Raw genomic sequence first — 25,031 nt, forward strand, 5'->3', positions numbered from 1 at the left:
TGGCGTGAGGAGGAGGAAAGGGAAAAAAAATAATAAAACTCGTGGGTTGAGATAAGAACAGTTTAATAACTAAAGTAAAATATAATACTAACAACAGTAATAATGAAATATAATAATAATAGTAATGAAAAGGAATATAACAAAAAAAAGGAAGGGGGGAGGGGAAGGAAAAAACCAGTGATGCACAATGCAATTGCTCACCACCTGCTGACCAATGCCCAGTTAGTTCCCGAGCCGCGATCCGCCCCTCCCGGCCAACTCCCCTCTGTTTATATACTGGGCATGACATTCCATGGTATGGAATACCCCTTTGGCTAGTTCGGGTCAGCTGCCCCAGCTGTGCTCCCTCCCAGCTCCTTGCACACCCGCTTGCTGGCAGAGCATGGGAGACTGAAAAGTCCTTGGCTTAAGATAAGCGCTACTTAGCAACAACTAAACCATCAGTGTTATCAACATCATTCTCACACTAAATCCAAAACACAGCACTGTACCAGCTACTAAGAAGAGAGTTATCTCTGTCCCAGCTGAAACCAGGACAGATGCCTACTGGGGTTAAGCCACAAGAGAGCCTCATTGGGCTCCCAGGTCTGCCATCCTCTCTGAAGATGCTACCTAGCATCTAAGTACACACCAGCCCACACTCAGTGGTGTTATGTGGCATGTGCTGGTTGCAAGGGGAAGAGCCATGACCTTCTTCAGAATTTGAAGTGCAGAGATCTGCTGATAGAGCTCAGAAATGCTCAGAGATTTTTCAGCTAATCTTTCCATTAGGGCCCTGTTACATAAGCCCCCAAAACTTAGGGTCAGAGGAATATCAATTTGCTTTCTAAATGGATTCTGTGCCCTTAAGGCTACAGAACATAATGGAAAAAAAAAAAGAAAAAACCCTCAAACAGGTCATGTACTAGAAAGGTGATAAAAACCACACCATTAAAGCAGAGATTTAAAGACAGTTACATTATTCTGCAGATCTGATTCTGCCATGAAATATCCAAGGCCGTTACGGAAGTTCAGATTAGCCCTTCCAACTCCGTCAAAGAAGATGGTTTGCGCGGGCTTTGCCAAGAAGAGTAAAGAGTTTAAAAAAAAAGAAAAAAGGAAGGAAGAACATTCCACTGTTTCCACAATTATTCTTACAGAGCCATAGGAAAGAAGTGGAACTTTTCCCAGGAAACTTCTTGCTGTGCAAGCTCACTGCCATGCAGAACCCAGGGCTGCTGTCTTTTAGAAGACACCTCTTGTATCCATTATTTGGACTGCGCTATACCTCTCCCAGGCCTGGAGAAAAGAAAACAGAACGCAAAAGGGACCTGTCCCATCCCATGTCATACCCGTTAAAAGCCTGAGCTTCTTTCTGCAAAGTATTTCCAGCAGAGGCTATCCAGCAATACACCGAATATCCTGCAGGTATAGTAAGACTTGTGAACAAAACATCTTTTCCTGCCCCCCTGCCTCGCTACTCACCTGCATTCCCACAATGCTTACAGCCAGGCTGAAGTCTGCTCCAGCTGCTGAGGAGCCCCACATCTGCTCTTGGAACCTTATTGCCAACAGTAGGACATACCGGAGAGAGAAACACCACCAATGTAAAATACAAGGTATAAACAGCTTCTGGAAGGAGCATTTGGGTGTCATAAATGAGACAGAGCTGAGCTGGAACAAAGAGCAATCTTATTCGGGTAAAACTGTTTCAGCAAGTCTTGAAGCTATTTCTCAATAGAGCAGCGCTAACAAAAGCGAGTTGCAGTTTGTCCTTGCTGCTTCCACACAAACTACTTTGGTGACTACGAGCCAAAACTGTTTTCAAACATCAATATTTAAAACCCACACAATTCTTTCAACCTTACTAGCCAACATGCAGAAAAAAATAAGGTTTCAGTGCCCTTTTTTTAAATAGGAATCACTTTTCTAAATACCATTTTGGCTTCCAAGATCCAGTCTCCTTTCTGCCACTAGATGTCCCACAAGTAAGAGGAGAACCCAGATGGGGAGCACTGTGAGTGTGGATACTCGGCAAACGCTATCTACAGCAATAATAACCACGCAGAGAAACATGCTGCTGTGTTTACATTACCTGAATAATTAGTGGCTCGACACTGCAGTAACGGTATAGATAGAGAATACACGATGTGAAATTCTTGCTGTGGAAATCCTCGCGTACATACTGTTGGAGATTGTCAAACTGATCTTCCCAAACATGTAGTAAACTCCAACGAGCAGCACTGCTTAAAAACATAGCCTGTTGCAAGGTTTGTTTGTTTAGTTTTTTGTTTGTTTGGGTTTTGGAGGGGTTTGTGGGGTTTTTTAAAGCCTTGTATCTGTACTGAATGTAATGCATATATACATTTAAGGAGCTATTCTACAGGAACATCAGAATGGCTGAGCAGTAAGCTAATTGTAAGTTGGATTTTCAGTCAAGCTGTACTGTAAATTAAAAAAATAAAAAAGGGATAGAGGAATGGGGACGGAGTCTCTGGCACAGATGTCTACAAGTACCCTTGGCACAGCTGAGGTCTGGGCCCAGGCAGAGCTCCTGGGAAAGAGGACGATGCCGTCCAGGCCTAGGACCGCAGACTGGGCTGTCCTAATGGAGCAAGCTGGAAGCTCGTGACTTCTGGCAAGAGGTTCCCACCCTACCTGCAGATCTGCAGCTGCAGAGTAGGCCCAGTGCTCTGGGCACTGGTAAAGATCAGTAAGACGTGTCCACACTGCTGCTGGGGAACTGCCAGTTTGCTCCAATGGCAAGAAACGGCGCCTCCACTGCTGGTAGCTTTGTCCTGTCCCATTGCTGGGACTATTGGTTGTGGCTTAGTAAGGCCAACATCCAGGGTTAGCAGAAGGTTTGCCGAGAGACACAAATGGTCCACACAGTCCTTCATATTCATTTTGTTACCCCTCAGAGTCCCTGTTTTACCCACCAGCCTTAGCCACGGTGACTGGTTCCTTTCTCACATGCCCCAAGTCCCTCTGTGGCAATCCTTTTGCCCCCAGGCTCCCTCAGTACCTCCCCAGTTTCAGCGTAAAGCATAGAGGTTTGGGGTTGCTCTAAGGGCTTTGCAGTCACAGGCAGGAGAGGGAACCCCTGTTCTGCCCCACCCGAGCCCTCTCCCTCACTTTCAGGCTGGCAGCACCTGCAGCTCCATCATCAGTACTGCCTTCTTGTGGGGCAAGGGCAGCTCACAGTATCTGCCCTGCATCCAGCCCTCTCTTTGCAACCCCTTGGAACCCTCCCATTCTGCCCTGCATGGCCTTGCCCCTCCCAGCTGAGCCCAGGGATGGTGCTCAGCAACAGCAGGAGCAGCCGGCCAGATCCTGCTTTCACTGCAGACCCCTAGAAGAGAAGGATCACCTTCCTTGACCTGCTGGCAACACTCCTAATACAGCCCTGGAGGGCTGTTGACTTTCTTTGCTACAAGGGCACACTGCTGGCTCCCGGTCAGCTTGTTGTCCTGCAGGACCCCTCGGTCCTTCTCTGCAAAGCTGCTCTCCAACCAGCCAGCCCCCAGTGAGTACTGCTGCATTGCATTATTCCTCCCCAGGGGCAGGACTTTGCATTTCCCTTTGTTGAACTTCCAAGATTCCTCTCTGCCCAGTTCTCTAGCCTGTCAAGCTCCCTCTGAATGGCAGCAAACCCATCTAGTGTACCAGTCATTCCTCCCAGGTTTTTTTATTGTCTGCGAATGTGCTGAGGAAACCCTGTGTCCCATCATCTAGACAATTAACGACTAGTATACTACTCCCCTCAATCACCTTCTTGTCCTTCATGTGCCTAGAAATGTTTCCAGAATTAGTTCCACAACCTTCCCAGGGACTGAGGTGAAGCAGATCAGCCTGCAGTTCTCCAGATCCTCCTTCCTGAAGATGGGAGTGATGATTACTCTCTTCCAGTCCTCAGGAACCTCTCCCAGTCACCATGACCTTCCAAAGGCAAGCAAGAGTGGCCTCACAATGACATCAGCCAGCTCCCCCAGCACTCATGGGTGCATCCCATCAAGACCCATGGATTTATCTTAAGTCCAGTTTAAGTGCTCCCTAACCCAATGCTACTCCAGTGAGGGTGTTTTCCTTGCTGGGGAATGGCAGTGCCCCCATCCAGGCAAGAAGCTTGTCACCACTGCCTGGCTAGCATGCCGGGGGCCTCTGTGTGTCTTTCAGTGGACCCTAGGGGCCACATGCAAGAGAAAGGACAGGAAAGACAGCCCAAGTGACAGCAGAAAGCTCAACCCCAACTCAATCCACAAAAGACTAGAAACCGCTGAAGCTCGACTTGAACTGTTGTCATAAGGCAACAGCATTACGTCCCACCACTTGCACAGCCCTGCATGCAACCGAGATTTTCTGCTACAAGGGGTGCATAATTTCAGTCCAGTGTGGACACCAAACATCTGACAGCCAGAGAAATAAAACCTATTTTTATTACACAGAACAGTCTCCTGATTTTGCTTCTGTCACCACTCATGTCTCAGCACACAAAATGCATAAATAAAAGAAGGAAGGAAATATTTTATTCATGAGCACAAAGCCCAGCTGAGTTCTGAAAAAGCTTACTGTTGCTTTTAAGGTGTCTCATCTCAAGGCATCGAGCTGTGCAGTACATCACATGGAAAGTGTCAGAAGTCCCGAGCGTAATAAACTTGGCAGAAGATACACCAGTGTTTGACAAGAGGCTTCTGTCATCTATTGTCAGGCTGGAATTTTGTCTCAGCTCTATTTTGTGTATTCTAGCTGTTTGATCCAATTATAAGAGATAACCAGCTAAGGATTAGATGAGAAGGTAGCCAAGGAAGTGAGCTTTGGGCCAGGACTCAGGTGACAGATGCCAAATTACATAGTAAAATTCATTTGGTAAACCTGGTTTATTTCTGCAACAATTCTCTTCGGCTGAAAGTCCTAGCCATAGTAGGTAAACAACTCAAAAGCATCTTCAACTGAGGAGCTTTGCCCTCAAAAGACTATCTACTGCCAAAACAGTTAAGCTCACAGAAGTCTCAGACTTCATTAAATTGGGGTGCTCACCTATGTAAGCAACAGAAAAGGCTGCCTGGTATATTTTGTCCTTGCTTTTCCAAGTGATACTGAGACCATTGCTCGAATGTGGAAGTCAGAAACCAGGACTTCATTGCCTAATCAATATTTATCTGTGAAAACATTTCCCATTCTTACAAGCTTGGGGAGCAGCAAGCTTTCCAGGTAGCATCAGCATATGGCAAAAAAAAAAAAAAATCAATGAAGATGCCGCTGGAAGGAAGAGGATGGCTGAGTGCAGAACCACCAAAGTCAGCACACTACATACTAGCAGGACCAGAAGGTACCAATAGACCTTAATTGCCCTGAGCAGCCTCACCAGAGGCCTCTACCTGCAGTCCTGCCCAGGGGCTCCCTTTCAGCTCAGTGCTGGGCACCCAGTCTCAGCCTGAGCTATACAGGAGGTGGGCCTGTCTCCAGCCCTGCCTCTGGACCCATCTCTCAAGTGACCCCTTGGACCCATGCTGCAACCTTGCCTACAGCCCCAACTCCTGCTGCGCCTGTCTAGACCCCTGGATGGATCCTGCCCCTGGTCCACCCCCTCACTTTGTCCGGGGCTTTCCATAGACCCCTTTTACCCGCACCCAGCTCCGCAGCTGCGTCCCCATGGGCCTGTGCCCCACTCATGCAGGCAGTGCCTGTGCTAGGGTCCCTCCCAGCTCATCCCATCACACAGAGGAGCCCTGCTCTTGCCGACACCAATCACCTACAAAGAACAGAAACGAATCCATTTGGAAAGGAAAAGTCTTCCAAATGCCAAAAGCCCTAAAGAAACACCATTTCCACTTTGTTCACAGCCAGTGCTGGCTATGGTCATGGCGGTGTTTAAGGCATGGTTGTGGTTGTCCCAGTGGCTGGATTGCATGACACATTGGCAGCTCTATTTAACAGGCTAAGGCTGTCTTGACTGCACAGATGTTTCACAGACATGGTTCACAGGCACACCACCTGTAGAGACAGCCTTCAAGGAAGCTCAGCTTCCACAGGAAAGAGGTTCCACTTCCTAGCAGCACTAACAGAAGCCCCTCAAGCATTAATTTCTTGTACGTTCCCTCTAATAGCTTTTGGTATCCCACTGCCTCCTCTTCCTGATACTCCTGCTCTTTGGAGAGCCACAGCAATCCTCTTGCTGGGACTCAGCTAGATGCAGGATTTGGCCACATTTCACCCTCGCAGCTCCCACAACTCTGTCTGCTGCAGGCACTACCCAGGTGATTGCAGCAGCTTCCCACTGACATGCAAGCCTGTTCACTCACCATTACTGAAACGTCCCTCCTGAGGGTCTGCACAGGCATGACGAACCACTGCCTCTGGAAACACCTTTGCTCATGGTTCAGACAGGACTGTTTAATTTTGCCATACACATGCTTTTTCTTGCCTGGTAGGCAGCCATTTATTACATCCACAATCTACTGCATTTGCACAACCCATGCCTGACGTGACTTCCAAGTGCACTTCTGTCACCTCTAACACTAAACCCCTCCAGTCCTCCCTCCCAGGGCGCAGGAAGGGAAGAAAGCAGTTTGGTGCGGAGCGACTACATGAGCAGTACTGCGTCAAGTGGGGTGTGGAAGCCCAGTGGGGTGAGCCTGCTCACAGACTATCACAGCCCACAGGAGAAAGGCACAGCAGGACAGGGAAGGTCACTTTGTGCTTGCTGTTCCAAAGCCAATGCATCTGTGACAGCCAGACAAACCCAACCCCAGCAGCCTGCTGATCCAAATTCCCCCTGTGCCCACGTAAGAGCAATAAGACTGGCCAACAGCCCGGAGCTCCAACGCCGTGCTGCAGTACAGTTCCTTATTCGCCATGCGTAAAGTGGCTGGGTTTGTTTGCACTGCACATGGTAGCATAAGTACTAGATCAATGCCTTACAGACAGAATAAAGCCACTGTTTTTGGTAATAAGAGACTGAATACATATTTCAGTCTCTTGCCTAGATATATGCCACCTCTACAAGCTGAATGGAGAAGCAGGCAATGAATATTTTGATAAACGTTCTAAAAGTTGTAGCAACACAGCCTGATGGAACACATCTAAGTAGGAAAAAAATATGTACTTTGCATTATTGCTTCCTTATGAATTAGGACACAATAAGAGGATCACAGATTTGCTAGTCTAACTCTTTTGAATAGTGTTATTCAAATTAAGTGCTTTATTTAAGTCCTTTACTTACAGTTCCAAAAGGTTGATGGTTTTACATACATTTGGCTCTCCCCCCATAAGCATACACTTTGTATTTTAACAAATAACTGATTTCTTTAATGGATTATTTTCCCTTCAAAAATAGCACTGTGTGTCCGGGAAGGTCACTGGTTTGGCAGCCCTTAAGCTTAATTCAATTTAACCCACAAGCCCCAAACCTTATTTTTCTGCTTTGTTCAACATCTGATTTGGCTGAAGTTGGAGCTGTTTGGGTACACGCGCTAACTCGCCCGTGAAGCAGATGGCATTTTTCTTCCCCAGCTGAGACAAAAAGGCATTCCCCTTCCCAGAACAGTAAATGCAAACCCTTTCACGCTGCCACCCTCTGGCAAAAAATGCATTTGCAGTATTAAGGATAGCTATTTTTGTCCTGTGGAACATTCAGTCCTAGAAGAATAGTGTCAATCTTCCCCTAGTTATTGAAAATCTGCTCATAAAAAGTGCTGTAAGCTAAGGGAAAGATTCAGTGAGTTTGACCAAAATAGAAAGACGAGTGGTGTTCCCCCCCGTCCAGGTACATGTTTCTTGCACAACTTTTATAAACATATAGTTATCTATACAGAGGTAACATACATTCATAACAGGATATCTAAGGCCAACACTATTAGAATGTATGTTTTGCAAGCTCAGAAGTTACAGAAAAAAATGGTCAAAGCAAAAAGTTCATACAGTAACAAGTTTTCTTTGGGGATATCTGACTGGAGCCAGGTACAGCATGTACATATATGACTGATCCTGTCTGGGGGGTCTCTGTCCTGCACAAGAATCAGAAACAACTCAGTCGGGACCTGCTTGAATTTGCTCTAACTTTGACACTTGCATGGTTACCTAAACTAACTGGACTAAAATGAGATCCTGTGGCTAGGTGGCATTGCTGGCTGAAGTTACAACTTCAAACCAGGTTGCCAGCAGAAACACTAGCAGGTCTCACCCGTGGTAAACAAGGAAAGCATTTCCTCAATCACAGACAACTAAGCAACGGGGTTTTCTGTAAAGCCAGCTACAGCAAGCATATATTAAGCAGTACTACACCATCAGTCTCAACTGCTCCACTTGCTTTTAAGAAACCAAAACATGAGCTTAAATATATGAACCAGCAGTGGAGCTAACAGCTGACAAGCATGACACCACATAGACATTATGTCAGCAGAAAAACAGTCTTTTCCTCCCAGCTGAAGAGCCACCAGGGGAATATAAGAGCTTCATATGAAACCAATTACAGTGAGCCCCTCCAGCTGAGAGCTCCCATGTTCAGTCCCAGGCAATCACCAGCCCTACCATGCTACATTATGTCGAGCACAGTGGCATGCCCGTATTTCACAGCCATACACTCAGCTGCCCCACCTAGAAGCGTTCCCCAGGAAGCTGTCTGAGGGTAAGCAAAGCAGAAGAGAAGGAAACAAGCTAAATGCAGAGCAATTCATTTGCACTAAAATCAGGAAGTCCACAGCTTTGCCCAAGTAGCTCCGCACAAACTGCAGGAGACATCCATTCAGAAAGCTCGACATCACATACCATTTTGTGAGGGGAGATATCCCACTGGATCTCCCCCAGCAGCCACAAAAACTTTATAGCCACTTCAGCCTCCTCCCTCCTGAACCTGTTATCCACCAAGGGAAACAAAGCTTGCAGCAACTGCTAGGCGGCCATCTCTTTCAGGTCAGAAGCTATTCCAGAGATGTTTCGGGAAGCCTGCCCAGTGGGTCAGATAAGGAAGGCAGTTAGGTTTCACAACTTGCTTCACCTCCTAGATATTGGCAGCTCACCCACTTAAAAGGGCCTGGGAGATTCATATTTCTTAACGCTATGTGGTCTTCCTCAAGGGCAGCACAAAACCATTCATGCTGAACTGGGAGGGGCATTGACAAACACACCCTCCAAACGGCAAAAAAAAAAAGGCAACATAAGAGACATACAGGTGCCAAAAAAGCATGGGGTTTTTTTCCTGTAGGAAACTCAGGCTGAAGCAAGGTTTAGCTTTGTCCCACAGGCAGCTGTGGCTTGAGCAATAAACAGTGTCCCTACAGAACTATTATTCAGTCCCTTTAATTCTCCCAGTTTACCCCACAAGAAAGTGCTTCTTGAAATACCAGGCCTTATGGCCATATATAAGGCTTTGAAAACACAACGAGGTCCTTTCTGAGCTAGTCTAACAAGTGCCCCAATAGAGATGCTTTTCCAAAGCACAAAAAGCAGTTTGACCACTGCCTCCCATCTGCATTTCTTTAATATGGGGGAATTTCCATGCATGTAGAGCAGTGATAGCAATAACCAAGCAAGGAAAAAACACATGGAAAGAAGCTTATAATAACAATCATGTTTTTCTGTTCAGTGCTCTCCCTTCAAATCTAAAACTAGACACTTTCCGGTCCACTTCCACTTCTGAAGGGCAAAACGGATTTCTGCAGAGCTTTCTTGTTCCACATGGTGAGGGATTTTCAGCTTTTTAATTTTTTATTCCTTCTGCCCAGAAGGAGGAAGAAAATTTAAGTATACACAGCCATATTATTTTCTTACGAGTATTTTAGAAATCCAATAGTAATATGATGTTATCAGAGGACAAAATAGAAACCACATGCCAGTCGCACCTACTTTCTTTGAAACCGATGTTACAGCTACTCACATTAGGTCTGAGATAAAAATGAAACCAGACCTCAGAGCCAGAAGCCTACAGCCAACATTAGGGGCTGCTTCAGTCACATGGAATAGGGTAAACTGACCCTACGTAATCAGAGGCAAAGCCACTTTCATCCACCCATTGTGAGATACCATTGAATTGGGTGTCTCTGAAGCAGCATTTCCTGGCCAGCTCGGGAGGAATTAAGCAGGCATACGGTTACCTTCTGAGAGACTTCAGGCATCTCAATCTCAAAGACGGACCGTACTCAAGCAATATAGTGTTTCCAATTCTAAATATAAGGCTTTCTTTCCAGAGGGAATCCTCTCACACATACCTGGGCACAGAGCTCCTCTCTCTGACAAAGGAAGCCTTGCACAATCAGCACAAAATAATCCAGAGCCCCAATCAGCTGAGCTAGGAACTGCACACAAAGTGCATGCCGTTCAGGACTGAACCCAGCAAAAAATTTCATCTCAATTATATGAACCTGTACACAGGTTTGCTGACAGTAGCCCATAGTGAAGTTGCAAATATCTCCTGGAACTATAAGGACAAGACAGGCAGTAAAATTAGCTGTCGTTGCTAGCCCGCTTTATTGCATTCTTTCCACTGCTTTTTTATTCTTTTTCCATAGATAACCCAGAAATATATGGATGCATATTCTAACTTAAACATGAACAGGCTATGTTTGCCTTTTCACTTGCATCCAAGACAAATCTCATTTTTCAGGATTTGAACTACCACCTCATGCCAGCTGCCATTTACCTGGATTAGATCCACCGCATCCAAAGCCCACAGGGGTCTTAATGATATGTGTACCCTGGCACCTACAGAAAAGCAATCTGGGCATTCAGGATTGTCAGAGTTCATGTCTTCAAATCAGAACAAGTTGCTTCATGTTTTCCCTTTCAAAAAGTCTTGGTGCCTGTGCCCAGCTGCATGCTAGAGACATAATGCACCTCAGTTCTAACACATGTTCTCCCATTAACTTGCCCTGAGACATTTTAGCAATTAAAGTCCTATTTCATTCATACTTTAAGTCTCATTACAGATACGTAATGCAGAAAGTACATTCCACTGCGGAGCCCTCATGTTAAGAAATCCTGGCAGGCACCGCTGTAATGAAAATAGATTTACTCCAGGACTACGTCCAGACAATACTCTCTGCTGTGGACCTCAGCCACAAAATGAAAACGGAGCCTACATCAGCGAATGAGAAAATTGACCAGTGCATGATTGTACAGTGAGAATTGTAAAAGTGGCTACTTTAATGCCATAAATCAAATAACCCTCAACAGACAATAGCAAGCACACACTGAGACCTCATGAAAAGCTCCGACACCTGCTAGGCTTTAAGTAACACGTAGTACGTAATAACCCAGGTGTTACAGGAAGAACAAACATGCACAAATCGGAGTTGATGTGGTCCAAATGGCTTACGCAAAGGTATTGTGTAGTGATTGCTTTCTCATTAACTCTTGGGTCTCACACCACCAAAATTCAGCAGTCTGTTGGCACGCCCCCCTGAACCTTGGTAAGCCGCATGAACAGGCTGACAAAGAGCAACTCCAGGAGCCTGGACCAATTTAAAGCCACAAGATGTATAATTTACAAAGCCAGAGTCGCGCTGTGACAGCAACGTGTGCATCCACTTCTGCGCAGGTCTGCTGCAACAGAAGCAATTCACATTCTCCTTGGGGGAGACGAGAACTCCAGAAGCATGCCACCAAATCTCAGTGCAGAATCTAATTATTCCCCTGGCTTGTAGCTCATGTATGAACCCACTTGCAAATACAGTTTTCATCCTAGGATTGCATGCACTAGATAAAGCTAGGGGACTATTCAGGGAAGCACGGACCCCCACACTTACAGTGTACAGTATCAACGTGCAAATTTAGTTACGTTCAAGAGCTGAGACCTTAATTTGGCATTTAAGTCTGCTGCATTTGCTTTAGTAGTTTTCCTATTATTGTTGTGAATAGCATCTGTGCCCCTACATAATTAAGAGCAGCATAATGCCTACTGAGCATGTCTAATTTGCTAGGCTGCTTTTTAATGCAAGGGGGGAAAAATGTAACCAGACATTAGCAAGCAAGAGGCAGAACACCACACACACTGCTGGTGCTAGCAATCTTTAGTTTCTGCTTTGAGCAAAGGCCTGAAGTGATTAGCAAACTGCTTCACTGTTCAGCTGTGAAGTATCTTCAGTAATCTCAACTCAAATTACACTTTGTGTCCTATACATTTCCAGTGCAGTATCAAGAAAAGACCAACTAGCTGGTTCAACATACACACCCTCCTCTCCACCAAAATAGTCTATGAAGCAAGAACCAACCGATCCATCAAGCTCAGAAAAACCATGCACAGGAAAGTATATATTTTCTCTATATGTATTTTTGGTGAAGTTTGCTTAAATCAAAGGATTTCTTTGCACTGAAAGATGAGTCCATCCTCCTATGGTAAGAGACCATGAGTGTGGTCTAGCCTTCAGTTTTGAGACTGGGACACAGAAAGGTACCATTTACAACGAAGTGAGCTACAGACAGATGTCCCCTCTGTCCCCTTTTGCCCCACAAAGGTCTCCCTGGCACTGGCCAGGGTCTAATGCTGCTCCAGCCACTGTAGCAATTCCTGCTTCCCCAAATTAAAGAAAAAACACACAGATTCAGCCTCCCAGTCCCAAGGCTGCTCTTTCCTTTCCCAGTCGTCCCCCCCACTCAAGTACTCCACTCATACAAATTCTCCTGTGAGACAATCTCTTCTCACTCTCGTTCCTGCTTGAACCTCTTTAATAAGCCATTCCCTTCTATGAGAATCCTTCCTCTCTATCTTTCTTCACTTTTTTTGTCCACCTCTTCTCCCTTCCCCTCTTTTTTACTGTCAGAAAAAGGTTTTCACCTAGAGTTAAGGCTTCACTAGTGCAGCTGCATTTAACTAAGGATTTTGAATTCTGCAAGATGCTCTGGGTTGCTGTGGACAGCATACAAACCCAAGCCTTAAAAAAGCTAGAAGCAGGAGGCTGACAATACTATAAATTCAGAACCACGCACACAGACCCTATATACACACTGCCTCAAATAATTCACATGTACTAGCTAATATAGTTGATGTTTTGATGCAGCAGTGAGATTTTCTCTTAGTCTAGGAATGGAAAACAGCTACTGCTGTGTGTTTATCTTTTGGCAAATGTTCATTCCCTTCAGTATCAAGCATGCCTCTTTTTAACTTCCCTGATAAGAAGTACATTGTTTACAGCCAACATTTGCACAGAAGAATTTAGCTTGCCTCTGAGGTCAGACTCTGGTAGATGTTTATTAGCACAACTAAAAACAGCTGAAGGGATGTACAGCAGGTAATTTTAGCTCTGTTTTCCTCTGGTATGAAGCAAGCAATACAGAACTATATAGATTCTTAGATGCAAGGTTTTATGTTGTTCCCTTTGAAAGTGAGTTTTATCTGTAAAAAATTAAGCAAAATGACTGCTCAAATGCTTCCAGCTTCATTTGTTTTACCAAGGAAACAGATCTTCCAAGAAATGCAAGAAACCTGGCACCCGTCATCTAATGAGCACATCTGTTCTGGGAAAACCCAGCTCTCATGGCCTTGCACAGCAGCCTGACAAGCAGCTCCTGTCCTGAGATGGAAACCCAGAGTTCACCAACAGAGGAACTCCTGGGGGGTTGGACAAGATGACCTCCAGAGGTCCCTTCCAACCTCAGCCAGTCTGTGATGGCTCATGGATGGAGATAAAGACACTTTAATAGGTGAAGCAAACACCACATGCTCAGGAAAGCAAAATTAGGAATTTATTCACTACTCCCTGTCAGCAGGCAGATGTTTAGCCACTTCCTGGGAAGCAAGGCCTCAGCACATGTAACTTAGTTGGTAAGGCAAACGCCATAACCATGAACATCCCCCCTTCCTCCTACTTTTCTTTAGCTTTTATTGCTAAGCATAACATCATACAGCATGGAATATCCCTTCGGTTGGTTCAGGTCAGATGTCCTGGCTGTGCCCTCTCCCAATTTCTCACCCAACCCCAGCCTACTTGCTGGCTGGGGCAGAGTGAGAAAAAGAGATCTTCATCACTGCACAAGCACAGCTCAGCCATAGCCAAAACACTGCTGTCTTATCAACACTGCATTAGCCACAAATCCAAAACACACCACCATACAGGCTGCTGTGAAGAAAATTAACTCCATCCCATCCAGACCCAGTACAGCAAGACAGGAATCATTACCTTCCTTTTATATCCTTTACACTTTTTTAAAAATAAAGACAGTCTGGTCTCGCCATTACTTTTATATTTAATCCCTGAGCTTTCCAAATGATTATTGGTACCACAGGCTCTGAAAAAATTCCAGCCCAGAAAAAAAATTAAAAATAATCACTAAATATCTTTAGCACTGATTTGTCAAGATCACTGCAGTTGCAACAGGGATTCCCCTGCATGTCAGTGCTTTTGTGCTGCACCTTTGGCAATTAGCCTGTTCCTGAAGAATTAACACAGCAGTAAGTACCAGCAATAGCCACTTTCCTCACTTGGTGGAGGTCCATTAACCTCAAAAGGATGAGCATTTAGTTCAGTGTCAGTCCTTGATGGCCCTGAGCAGCCCCACCTGGGACCTCCACCCACAGCCCCCCTGCCCACAGCCCAGGATCTCCACTCAAACCCAGGCACATAGTCCTGGCCTGAGTTACAGCAAAGGGATGTGCCTCTCTCCAGCACATCTCCTGGATGAACCTCTTGGACCCACATTGTCTCTTTGTCTCCAGCCTTGTCTCTGACCCCAACTCCTGCTGCTCATGGCTTGACCCAGTTCATCCCCTCACCTTGTCTGAGGCTGTCAATAGACCCTGTTTTAGCAGGTAGTACCCTGCTATGTTCAGAGGCTGCAGGACCACAGCCTGGGGGTGAGGGCACTGCCTCACTGGGGGTCCCCCTTGGCTCCTGGCTTGTCCCCTGCTCTCACTACTCACTGACACAAGTTTTTCAACCTCACCATGCTTCAGTTAGTTTCTTTAGGTTTAAAGCTGCAGTTTAGTATAGAGGAATTGCCTCAGACCATCCCTAAATTAAACCCTTCTATTTGCCAAAGGCAGCCGTGCTTGGACTAAAGCATGACTAAAGCATCATCTCCATCTGAGAAACCCTGGTCCCTGCTGCCACCATCTCCACACATGTTGTTCATAGGCTGATGGGGCCAAAAGCTCAGGATTGCTTCTTAAGAAACTCTTCCCAGGAAGTGCTTTAGCTACTGAGGGGAGCACAGAGCGAGGCTGCATTAGCACACCTTCATGGGACCATCTTACAGGATGAACTGCTGAACTCTAGCTCACAGTGATCGATCTCGCCTGACAGCCACTGTGGTGCAACAAGCCAATTAAATCCCCAGGGCAGTGCTCCTTCTGGCTAGGGTCAGCTGTCAGGCAACCTGCCAGCCTAGCACGGATTTGCCTTAATATCTTCCCATCCCACTAATGTAACGGTTGCGAAGCAAGAGGGGATGTGCCAGGGATGGCTCCAACAGATTCAGTGCAAAGCTTGTTAAAGTACATCTGACAGCAAGCAACAAAAGAAGGCCTTTCAATCACTAGAGTGAAATAGAGCCCACTTCAATGTGATTTCTTCAGCCACCCCAAATCTTATTATAATAGCTCTTTAACTGTAAACCCAACTATACACCCTTCCTTTTCTGGCAGGCTGAATTCTCCTCTGCACCACAGACCAAATCTAAGCAAAATTAAATTCTGTTAGAGTAAAAGTAGCCACAAAACTAGCCTCCTCCAGCAAACAGCATCACCATTCAATATGTCCATCGCAGTTCTGAGAGCAGCTTTGTCTATGGATGAACATGCACTTCTGTAACCCTCCTGTCTTTTAATAAATGTATAAAGGCGTGCGCATTTGAAACAAGGCCACTGCACAGCACTCACCCCTGGGAAGAGGATGAAAGAACAAACAGCATGTGACAAATGTTACTCACGTCACCTAACACGTTGCTGGGATGGCGCTGGGATACTGCAGCAGCAAGCACAGCCCAGGAATGCATGAAACAAGCAGTTTTGCTGTTTTGCTTTTCATTTCCTTCCCACGCTGCAGAAGAGTCATCAGGATCTCCAGGACTTGAATGTCTCCCTGCAGCAAAACGTGACAAGATCAGGTACTTTGCTGGCCAAGCAATTACAGTGATCCCTGAAGTGAAATTATATCTTCAGCCACTGCATTCAGTCACTCAGCATGCATGACACCAAATGTTCAACTAGGTAATTAGGACTCAATCTTTCACATTACAGGGAAAACAATCCCCCTCCCCTGCCAAGCTAACAACCTTCCTCAGCCAAACATGCCTGAACTCTTAATTATGGTTTGAAAGTGCTGAGGGCACAGGCTGAGATAACCCTCTTCAGGCTCTGAAGTGATGGCATACCTTTTTTCACCATTAAGTGTCTACATTTACAAACAAATCCAGTGCAGAGCTTTGGAGCCTGCTGTTTTAAGCCTTTCACTGTAGTCAAACAGATGAATCAAAGGGTATTAGCGCCTTGGTTTAATAAAGCTGGCCTAAAACCAGCTGACAACGCTGCTGTCAGCAGACTCATCATACTTAAGAGTGAGGAAGAAGTCTATTTTTGTAGACTACAGCAACATACTACACACAGGATTCAGCAAGGACTGAGGAAAGATAAAGAGAGGATTGCAGCTTAAGGGAAACTGCTACTCCAGCTAGAGCGCAGTCTGGTACTTCCTGGGATGCTCCATCGCAAAACCACAGCTCTGTCCCAAAGATGTTGTATTTGCATGGATGATTGTGTGTCTACTTTGGAAACAGAGAGTTGAGACCTCCTGTTTTAACACATTCCAAGAATAAATGCAGCTTGCAAAAAAGATGCTTTTAAGCCCAGATTTGGTAACAGCTGTATGTCTGTAAAAATGGGAATTTTAAATCTGTTCTGCTGTCCTTCCAGAGAGCTTCCTCCACACAGCACACTGCAATGGCACCTCAGAGGCCCAGGCCTCTCCAGGGCCATCAGATCCACTCTTTGATTTTTACCCTCATTTTCTACTACCTTGCAAGTCATTGGTATCTTCTTAACATACTCAGTAGCTTAGACTCAACCTAAGAGAATACTTGCACTTTCCTGGGATCATGAGGCTTCCTATGCCATTTACCCCTCGGAAGTTAAGAGGCAGAGGACGTTCCCAGCAGAAGACGGTCTTTCAGTCTGGAAAGGAGGGCTTTTAGGCTCAGAGCTATTCAACATTGCCATCTCTGTCAGTGGATCACATCTTCAGAGCCTGCCTCTGCTCTGAGGCAGTAACAGAGCCCAGCACATTCTGGGCAGCTGTTTGCTCACATACCATCACACCTGGGTGGCAGGCAGCCACCAAGGCAGCCTGAATTACTCATGTGGATCAGTCTGTGCTTGTTCTTACCTTGTTTGCTTCACACAGTTGCCATTATCTTTGTTTTCCTTCACTGAGTCCCTGCTATTTTAGCCAGTCTTTCCAATGCTTTTGGTAAACTGTGTCACATGTCTGCCTTGAGCAGGAACGAGTCATCATCACCTATGCCAACATGCCTACCACTTGAATTAAGAACTTGCCAATGAAGCACCGCCAGAAGCCTCTTCAGAAAGTTCTTATGCTCTCTTCTCCGCTGAGATCAGTCTAAGCTTTCTGGTCCAGAACAATAATTCCCACCTACAAAGACGCTTACCTTCTAGATCCCAAATCCTGAGTCAAGGCTGTTTAACTAGTCCTGAAAGAGAACTAACCCCTTTGTGTCTTCACCTGCACTGCCTCCAGTATCCCCTTGCAATATAACACTGGAATAGATTCTCCCAGATAGGCTTCCTCTGCTTATCCTCTGCCTTCCTTGGAAATCCAGTTACGTTTTTCTTTGTAAATGCCAGGAACACCAAATGAAAGTCACAACAAATCTATATGATAAACCACTTGAATTTCTTTGTAATCCTCTATTTTAATTCTTAGTGTTTTGGAGGACATGCTCAAGAGACTGCTAGATGTTTCACCAGATGCACACCACTCTGGCCAAACAGCTCAGCTTATCTAGTTGGCAGTAAGGTCTCCCTTCTCACAGTTCCCCAAGACTGAAATATCTATGCTTTATTACTGTATGCTTTCTTGATGGTGTAGCCTTCCAGCTGCTTAGGATACACACTCCAAGAAAAGCACTCACTGAGACATTGGCTGAGAGGAGTTCCCTTATAGACAGTCCAGATTTTTTTGGACAGTCCGTAGTAAGCCACAGGAGTCATACTCCTTACCGCTGCACATGTACAGCTCTAAGTGAAGCACATTACTAGATCCTGGTCCTATTTAAATTGCCTCTGTAGGCAAGAGTACAAACATTTCAAGTCCCTTCCACTTCAGCATGTTTAAGCTTTCTGCTTTAACTACTAAGCATTTACACTTGTTAAGTGATGGGAATCATGCACAAATGCAGAACAGCAAGTTCCTAAGCATTTCAGCTATGAGCTCAAGAAGTAGCTCACATGAAAGAGCAAAACCAAGAGGCAGAGAACCCAGCAAGCTGGAGGCGAGTTGTCACATTTTATCACTCTCAGATAGTCACAAAAAACTAAAACTGATGGAAGACAACACAGCAGACCAGTGCCCCAGCTCCCCTAGAATGCCACTGACTTATACACATCTGCACAGTGCAAGTAAAAAAAAAATTCCTGACCTACCTATCTCTCCACCTAAAAAAAGGATAGGAAACTAATGAGGAAAGGCATTTACCACCGTCTTACAAACCAGAGCCGCCCCAGAAGAAAGCAGTACCAGGCGATGGGACAAGCAGTGCATCCCACCATGTTTTAGCCGCTAGCATTCTTCCTTACAGCCAGGCCCTCTGTTGCCTTTGACTGTAATACAGACATCAAACCTATCAACTGTGAGTCCAGCTTGCACAGTGATTACTCGGAGTTGTTACATCAAAAGCAGTTACTTGTGCTTCGCCACACTACTGGAGCATGCCAAAGCAGACTAAAACGTTTGCTATACTTGTCATATCGACATGCTCTGGCTGAAGTGAGGCGTTAAACTCAAGTCTCTCCTCCTATAGGACATTAAGACTGACAGTTCATTCACATTTACAGAAAAAAGATCCACCTTAAATCCTAGGAACTGAGTTAATTGACAGAGGCTACAATAGATCCAGCTAAGCTATTGCCTGAGCTGAAGTACAACAAACTCCATTAGGTATGATCAGTGCTGAGCACAGGATGGCTGCGCAGTGCTAAATGGAGCTTTTTTTCCCCCCTATAGCTGCATATTAGAGTCACACTGAATACTCCCTCTCTGCAGGCTAAAGGATTGTGTCCAATGTATACCAGGGAAAGAAGGTACACAACTGTGGTGTGGTTTTTTTTTCTCCAGTTGTGCCCTGAAACTCTAACATATAAGAGCCAAACTAGCATCTGCTTTTCATGTCTAAAAGCAGATTAAAAGCCGCCTCTTCCCTCTGACTTGGGCATAGCACTACTCAGAGCTTACTCCCCCTGCCTCCTTTATTACCTATTAGTGCCTGTAAAAGAAAAAATGCTCAGCTTGGTCACCATTATTTATAAGAATTCAGGCCCATAAAAGATGAAGAAGAGGATTTATGCTTGCCTGGGTACAGAGGTTAAGTGATATAGTGCTGATCCCTACTCAAAACACATCTGACACAGGGCTTAAAACATTTCTTAGTACTGAACTCCAAATCCGAGCTGTGCCAGTGTTGTCAAAATCCTCCTAAGCCAGTTGGCCCTTAGTAAAGTCAGTCTCTAGGTTTAGCACAGGGACAAAAAGTTGACCCAGTAAGGAATTTCAGATACACTGGGCCACAGAAGAACCTTTGTCTAACTTGGCCCAGACATCATTAAAACAAGATCTGGTCCAATATCAGACACATGTTTAAATCCTCAAGCAACACTGTGCCAGAAGATGAGAGCTAGTCAGTGCCCTTACCTCTACAACCTTGGGGGTGAGCTCCCCTGTCCACTTCCCTTTGCTTTACAATAAGCATTCTGGCCTCAAACTCAGCACATATACATTGAGATGAGAATATTCAGACCTCCTCATAGCTGGCTTCCTTCTTCAACACACAGCACTCCCACTGCAGTTTCTCGTTTTAGCTGTTCACTAAGCTAGGTTTTCTGTTACAAGAAAACGTAAGCAAAATCCCCAAAGACCATGCACTCGCAACAGACCATAAGGGTTCACGAACTTGCGGCCACAAGTTTAAGTGAACAACCCATACGGACTTAAAGTAAAGCACAAAATAATCAAATAATTACATCCCAACAGAGAAAGCTGATATAGTTTAATACTGTTTGTGCTGTTGAACAATTAAAACCTCAGCGTTTCCTGTTGAGCTGATGATTCCAATTTAAAATCCACTTAAATTAATACAAATCTAATGAGACTACCAAGCAGACTGTATGAGGTTTGGTCAATACTTGTAACTTGTATTTGAATAAAAAGCTCCTATCCAGTTATACAAACAGCTTGTTTGAGCCAATTCATTAATATGCCTGTTATCACACTGTCAGCTAAGCTAAGTTACATTGGTATTTAAAAAAAAATCTAATAGTTGGCAGTCATTTGGGGTGTAGTACAATGGAGCAGCTTCTCTTGTTGGGTTTACACTGCTCATTGCACAGTGATGGCTATGTATCACTAATGGCGTAAAAGCCTGCTCAGAGCCTACTGAACCATACCAGTGAGATGGTCCTGCTTCAAATCCCTGGTTCAGTACCTGGTCCAACTGAGAAGTACAGTAACTGCATCCTGTGCAATTCAGTTAAAGGGCAGCTACTTTTGCTGACAAATCCTATACATCAACTTATAAATTCTGTGTATTTTTTATTTTTATAAATCACTTGTCTAGATATATAGCTTAAGGACAATGCTTTTCGTTAAAGGATCCATTTTGAGCTCATCTTTCTCATTCTCGGGTAAAGCAAAAAATATTTCCAGAAGCCTAATTGAGCTGCATTAACTTCAAATTTTGAGCTGCTTCAGATCACTATTTTTCCACAGGCATGTCGTCAACAAAGAGTTATTGTCAAGATTTTTGTTTTCTGCCAGCCTGAAAAAAGCCCTACTCAGTTGAATTAGACTGTCAATGCTTCCCAAGAAGGTTTAAACTAATTATTTTCAAAGGCAAGGGGAAACAAAACAACACAACTACCATACTTTAGTGTCAAATACACACACCTCCTGCTTCAAAACCAACTCACCTCCAGGGAGCAAATCCCTGTGAATGTAGCAAGACCTAGTTTTCAAATTCACTCAATCAGCAGCTTCTGTTCTGAGCTCATAAAACAGAAACGGTTTGGGGGCAAAATAGATACCCAAGTTCTTTTAGTATTTCAATGATTTCTGAATAACACTTGCAGACTCATCAGCTGGGTACCATATGAATTGCAAATGACTGGAGGACAGTGAGAGGGGGAGCAATATCAAGCCTAGCTGACTGTTTCAAAGGTGTACAGCTTCAGTTCACACTGAAGGCTCATAAAAATTGTTTGATTCAGCTGCACACGATCTATTTGGCATACCTAATTTTAATATTTGGGACCAGAAAGGAGATGGCATCACAGCCAATAGAGACACTTTTATCCCAAATATGAAGGGGGCTCTCTGAGATGCTCAAAACAAAGTTTATTTTCTGTATTTTATATCAAGCAAAAGCAGCAATTACCATAGAAGCAAGGTCAAGTTGTTCTCTCTGGCTGTATCTCCCATAGGATGAGCTAACACAAGGATATTCCCTAGCTGCCAAAGGAGCTCTGGGCCAAACCAATGCCCTCTGCACTTCCTGGAAAAATGACCATGCAGTAAAAAATTTCATAGCACAAAGTATCATGAAAGTTAGGCTTTGAAGCACAGCCTCCTTGCTGCAGAGGTGCAGACAGACAAATTTGTTGTGAGCAGCACAGAGCACACACCAGGAAATAGAGAGACACACAGAGAGACAGAGACCTGACTCTGAAAGGTGCTCTTCAGCTTGCAGGTAGATAACTATGTGCAAACAAGGACGTGGAAGAGTCATTCCAGACCACAGCGAAACATCTGTCTAGGCAACAACTGGGGAGGACTTGTAGAAGCAACATCTCCACTCCAAATACAGCAGGTAAGGATAGGTCTGGGACACCCATAAGAATCAGGCTACCCACATTCTCTCCCTGCTGGTAAAAGTCCACATGGAGCCTTATCTTCCCCAGTTATTTCACTGTGAAGCAACCACACAGGTTCCAAGGGTTAGATATCTAAGGCATGCCATGTTGGACCACCATCATCTTCCTAAAAGGATATTGTAGGAACTTTTAGATACTAAGAAAGCAATCAAGCCAGACAGGCAACCTTGCGACTGCATCACTTACCATATAGAAGACTTCTAAGAATAATTTCACAGGGTCGGAAAGGTGCAATTCTACAGTTGCATACTATTACACTGATATAAACTACAAGAATCAGAAACTGCAACTTGCAATTCAGAGGACTACAGGTAAAAAAACCCCAGCTTAATAGGTTCACTCCAACATTAACAAATATTTGCAAACTATGTGGGAAGTTGATTGAAATAATCTGTGTAAGTGAACTGAGAAACCTTGATACTCATATTGGAGGTGGGGGGTTGAATCATGATGAACAGCAGGATGCAAGGATCAAAATAAGCACAAGTGTAAAGCCAACAGCTGTTTGTTTCTTGCTCCTCTCATCTTTATTTTTATTTCCATGACAGAAGATTGAGATCATAGTGTAAACGGAAGATTAAGACCACTAGCAAGGAGCACCGCAGGCTGGAGTCTTGTTTAAAGACAGCTGACCAGAACAGTCAAGTCCCTGCCATCACACTCATCTCTGAAGGCTTTACTTTTCATAGCATAGTATTTACTACAGCAAATATGTTGTGGGAGGCATGCTATTTAAATGAAGTCTTCAGTTTCTACAGGGAACAGACAAATGATTATTTGGAAAATGCTATCTACCCCCTCTTCCCACCAGTTTCATCTGTGTGTGAAAACCTCCTTTTTCATCAACTTGAGCCCACCACTAAGACTTCTTGACACTGCAGCTGAATGGATCGTCTCATGTAAAATAGCTGCTATTTTCTGCCACTCCTACACAAACTGACATAATCACAGCACAGAAAGCAGTCATTGGAGAATCTACAACTGTCCCACCACCGGCAAAACATCCAGTCCACAAAGATACAGAGATGACTATAGAAGAGACGATCACCTCTCAGAAGTACATAGAAATACAGGTGCAAGGTGCTTGTGCCAGTAGAAGCTCAAAGTGCTCTTCACCTCAAAGATGTCATTTTAAGGTCACTTTTGGTATCCAGCCATAGTTAATTGTGGCCAGTACAGATGCCAGTGAGTATAAATGAGCCTCCTTAGCAGCAGTTCGCACTCTTCAGACTACTACTGGCTTAGCATCAGTGGTAGAAGAGGAGTAAAATACTTGATGTGGAGATTAGTGGTTTATTCAGGTCTTAGGGGAAAGCCTCATGTTTTCTGATGGTTGGGGGGGGAGATGAAAAAGGAGAAATTGTTTCCCCATAGCTTCTGAAGGGGGAGTGGGGAGAAGATGGTTTTAGTTTTTTGTTTCTTACTATGCTACTCTATTTTTAATTGGCAATAAATTAATCTTCCCCAAGTCAAGTTTGTTTTAGCCATGACTGTAAAAGGCAAGTGATCTCCCTGTCCTGTCTCAACCCACAGGCTTTTTTCCATCTTGTTTCCTCCCCTGTCCTGCTGAGGAGGGGGAGAGCAGCTTGGTGGGCACCGGGTGGCCAGCCAAGGTTAATCCACCCCAGGTGAAAATGATGTTCTAGCCAGAAATGGAGAAAGCAGATATTTTGCTCGATGAACAGCTTGGAAGAAAGCTGTCCTCCCCAGGGAAGAAGGCTTGCTAAAGGCCTTAAAAAGTAACACATGCCAGAAGCAACTGCCAGTTTGGGGTTTTATTCTGGACTCCGCCCAGGAGAGGAGCAGTGATGCTGCATACATACAACTGAGCACAAAAGGTAGCTGGTACCTTGGCTTATCAGTGAAACGGGCATTGCTCCTACATCTGTAAGGGATTACCTGCTCTTGGCCTCAAAGGGGAGCACATTGCACAAGGGAATAGTTTGGCTAAACATAAAAAAGCAGCTACTTCCCCAGCCTTGGGGGAAGTACTTGGCTATGTTGGCGGCTCAGCATCCTACAAGGCTCAGTTCATCTCTTCTGCAAAACTTGTACAAGAGATGCTGGCTTAGCAAACTACGGAGGCTGCTCTGTGCCAACGACAACAGACAAGCTGTGCATGTGTATCCTGGGGCAGAATCCCAGAGACCAGGAAACAAGCCTGAAGGAAAAAAACAGACTAAAAGGAAAGTGTAAAATTACTTAATCAAGCCTTGTCTGATTTCCAACAAGAGACAAAATCAGAGTACAGGGAAGATGCAGAGCAGTGAGTAGATGGCCTGACAAGGGTAAGAGGCAGAAAAATAGTCACCATACTGGCAAGGATCCCTTGCTATCATCTACCTGCTCCAAACACAGCTGTGTGCAGCCACCAGGACAATGAGCATGGGACTTGCATGTCATTATCTGCCTGGTACCTGAGCTGTGAATAAAAAGCTGTAAACATAGCGGTACAACTACATGAAGGCTTATAAAGAATTATATTAGTTGCATGTTTGCAGAAAAGCAAGCGATACAGCTGTCTGGCCAAGTTTCAGCAAAGCCATTGCCCTCGCTGTGCAGCATGTCAAAGCAATTGCATGTGTTTGTGATGAGCTCTTTGTCCTCTTCACAGCCAGTTTCACTCTTTGTGCATAGCAGTGAACCAAAGCCCACATACAAATTTAATTCAGGATAAAAATGTGTTTGCCTGCACGGTTTAGTCATACTTAATTTCATCATGTTTGGTTCCATTGGAAACAGACAGATGGAGTTGAGTTTTGTCCAGTCACTTCAGTTTTGCTAAATTTGGGAATATACGGCAAGAGTAGCATTTGTGCATTAGCACAAGCACGAAACTGGAGATTTATTTTTCCCGGTACAACTTCCATTTGCACAAGATGTGCCACAGAAATCCAGAAGGATGAAAATAATCTTAATTCCAGGAACTACGCTGCTCAGAAGGCCTTTCCCGGGCAACTTACAATCA

General features: G+C 44.8%; 1 protein-coding gene across 1 annotated transcript in view; it reads right to left on the reverse strand.

Annotated features, from left to right (window-relative positions):
• TRPM8 (transient receptor potential cation channel subfamily M member 8) overlaps positions 1-25,031 on the reverse strand; it is a 151,426-nt gene that overhangs the window by 67,777 nt on the left and 58,618 nt on the right. Inside the window, exon 3 of the mRNA XM_050900362.1 lies at positions 15,838-15,989. Within this exon, the coding sequence (XP_050756319.1) occupies positions 15,838-15,989 (152 nt within the window). The remainder of the gene's footprint in view (positions 1-15,837; positions 15,990-25,031) is intronic.

The sequence above is a fragment of the Gymnogyps californianus genome, chromosome 7, assembly GCF_018139145.2.
Source record: "Gymnogyps californianus isolate 813 chromosome 7, ASM1813914v2, whole genome shotgun sequence".
In the NCBI taxonomy this organism is placed as follows: Eukaryota; Metazoa; Chordata; class Aves; order Accipitriformes; family Cathartidae; genus Gymnogyps; species Gymnogyps californianus.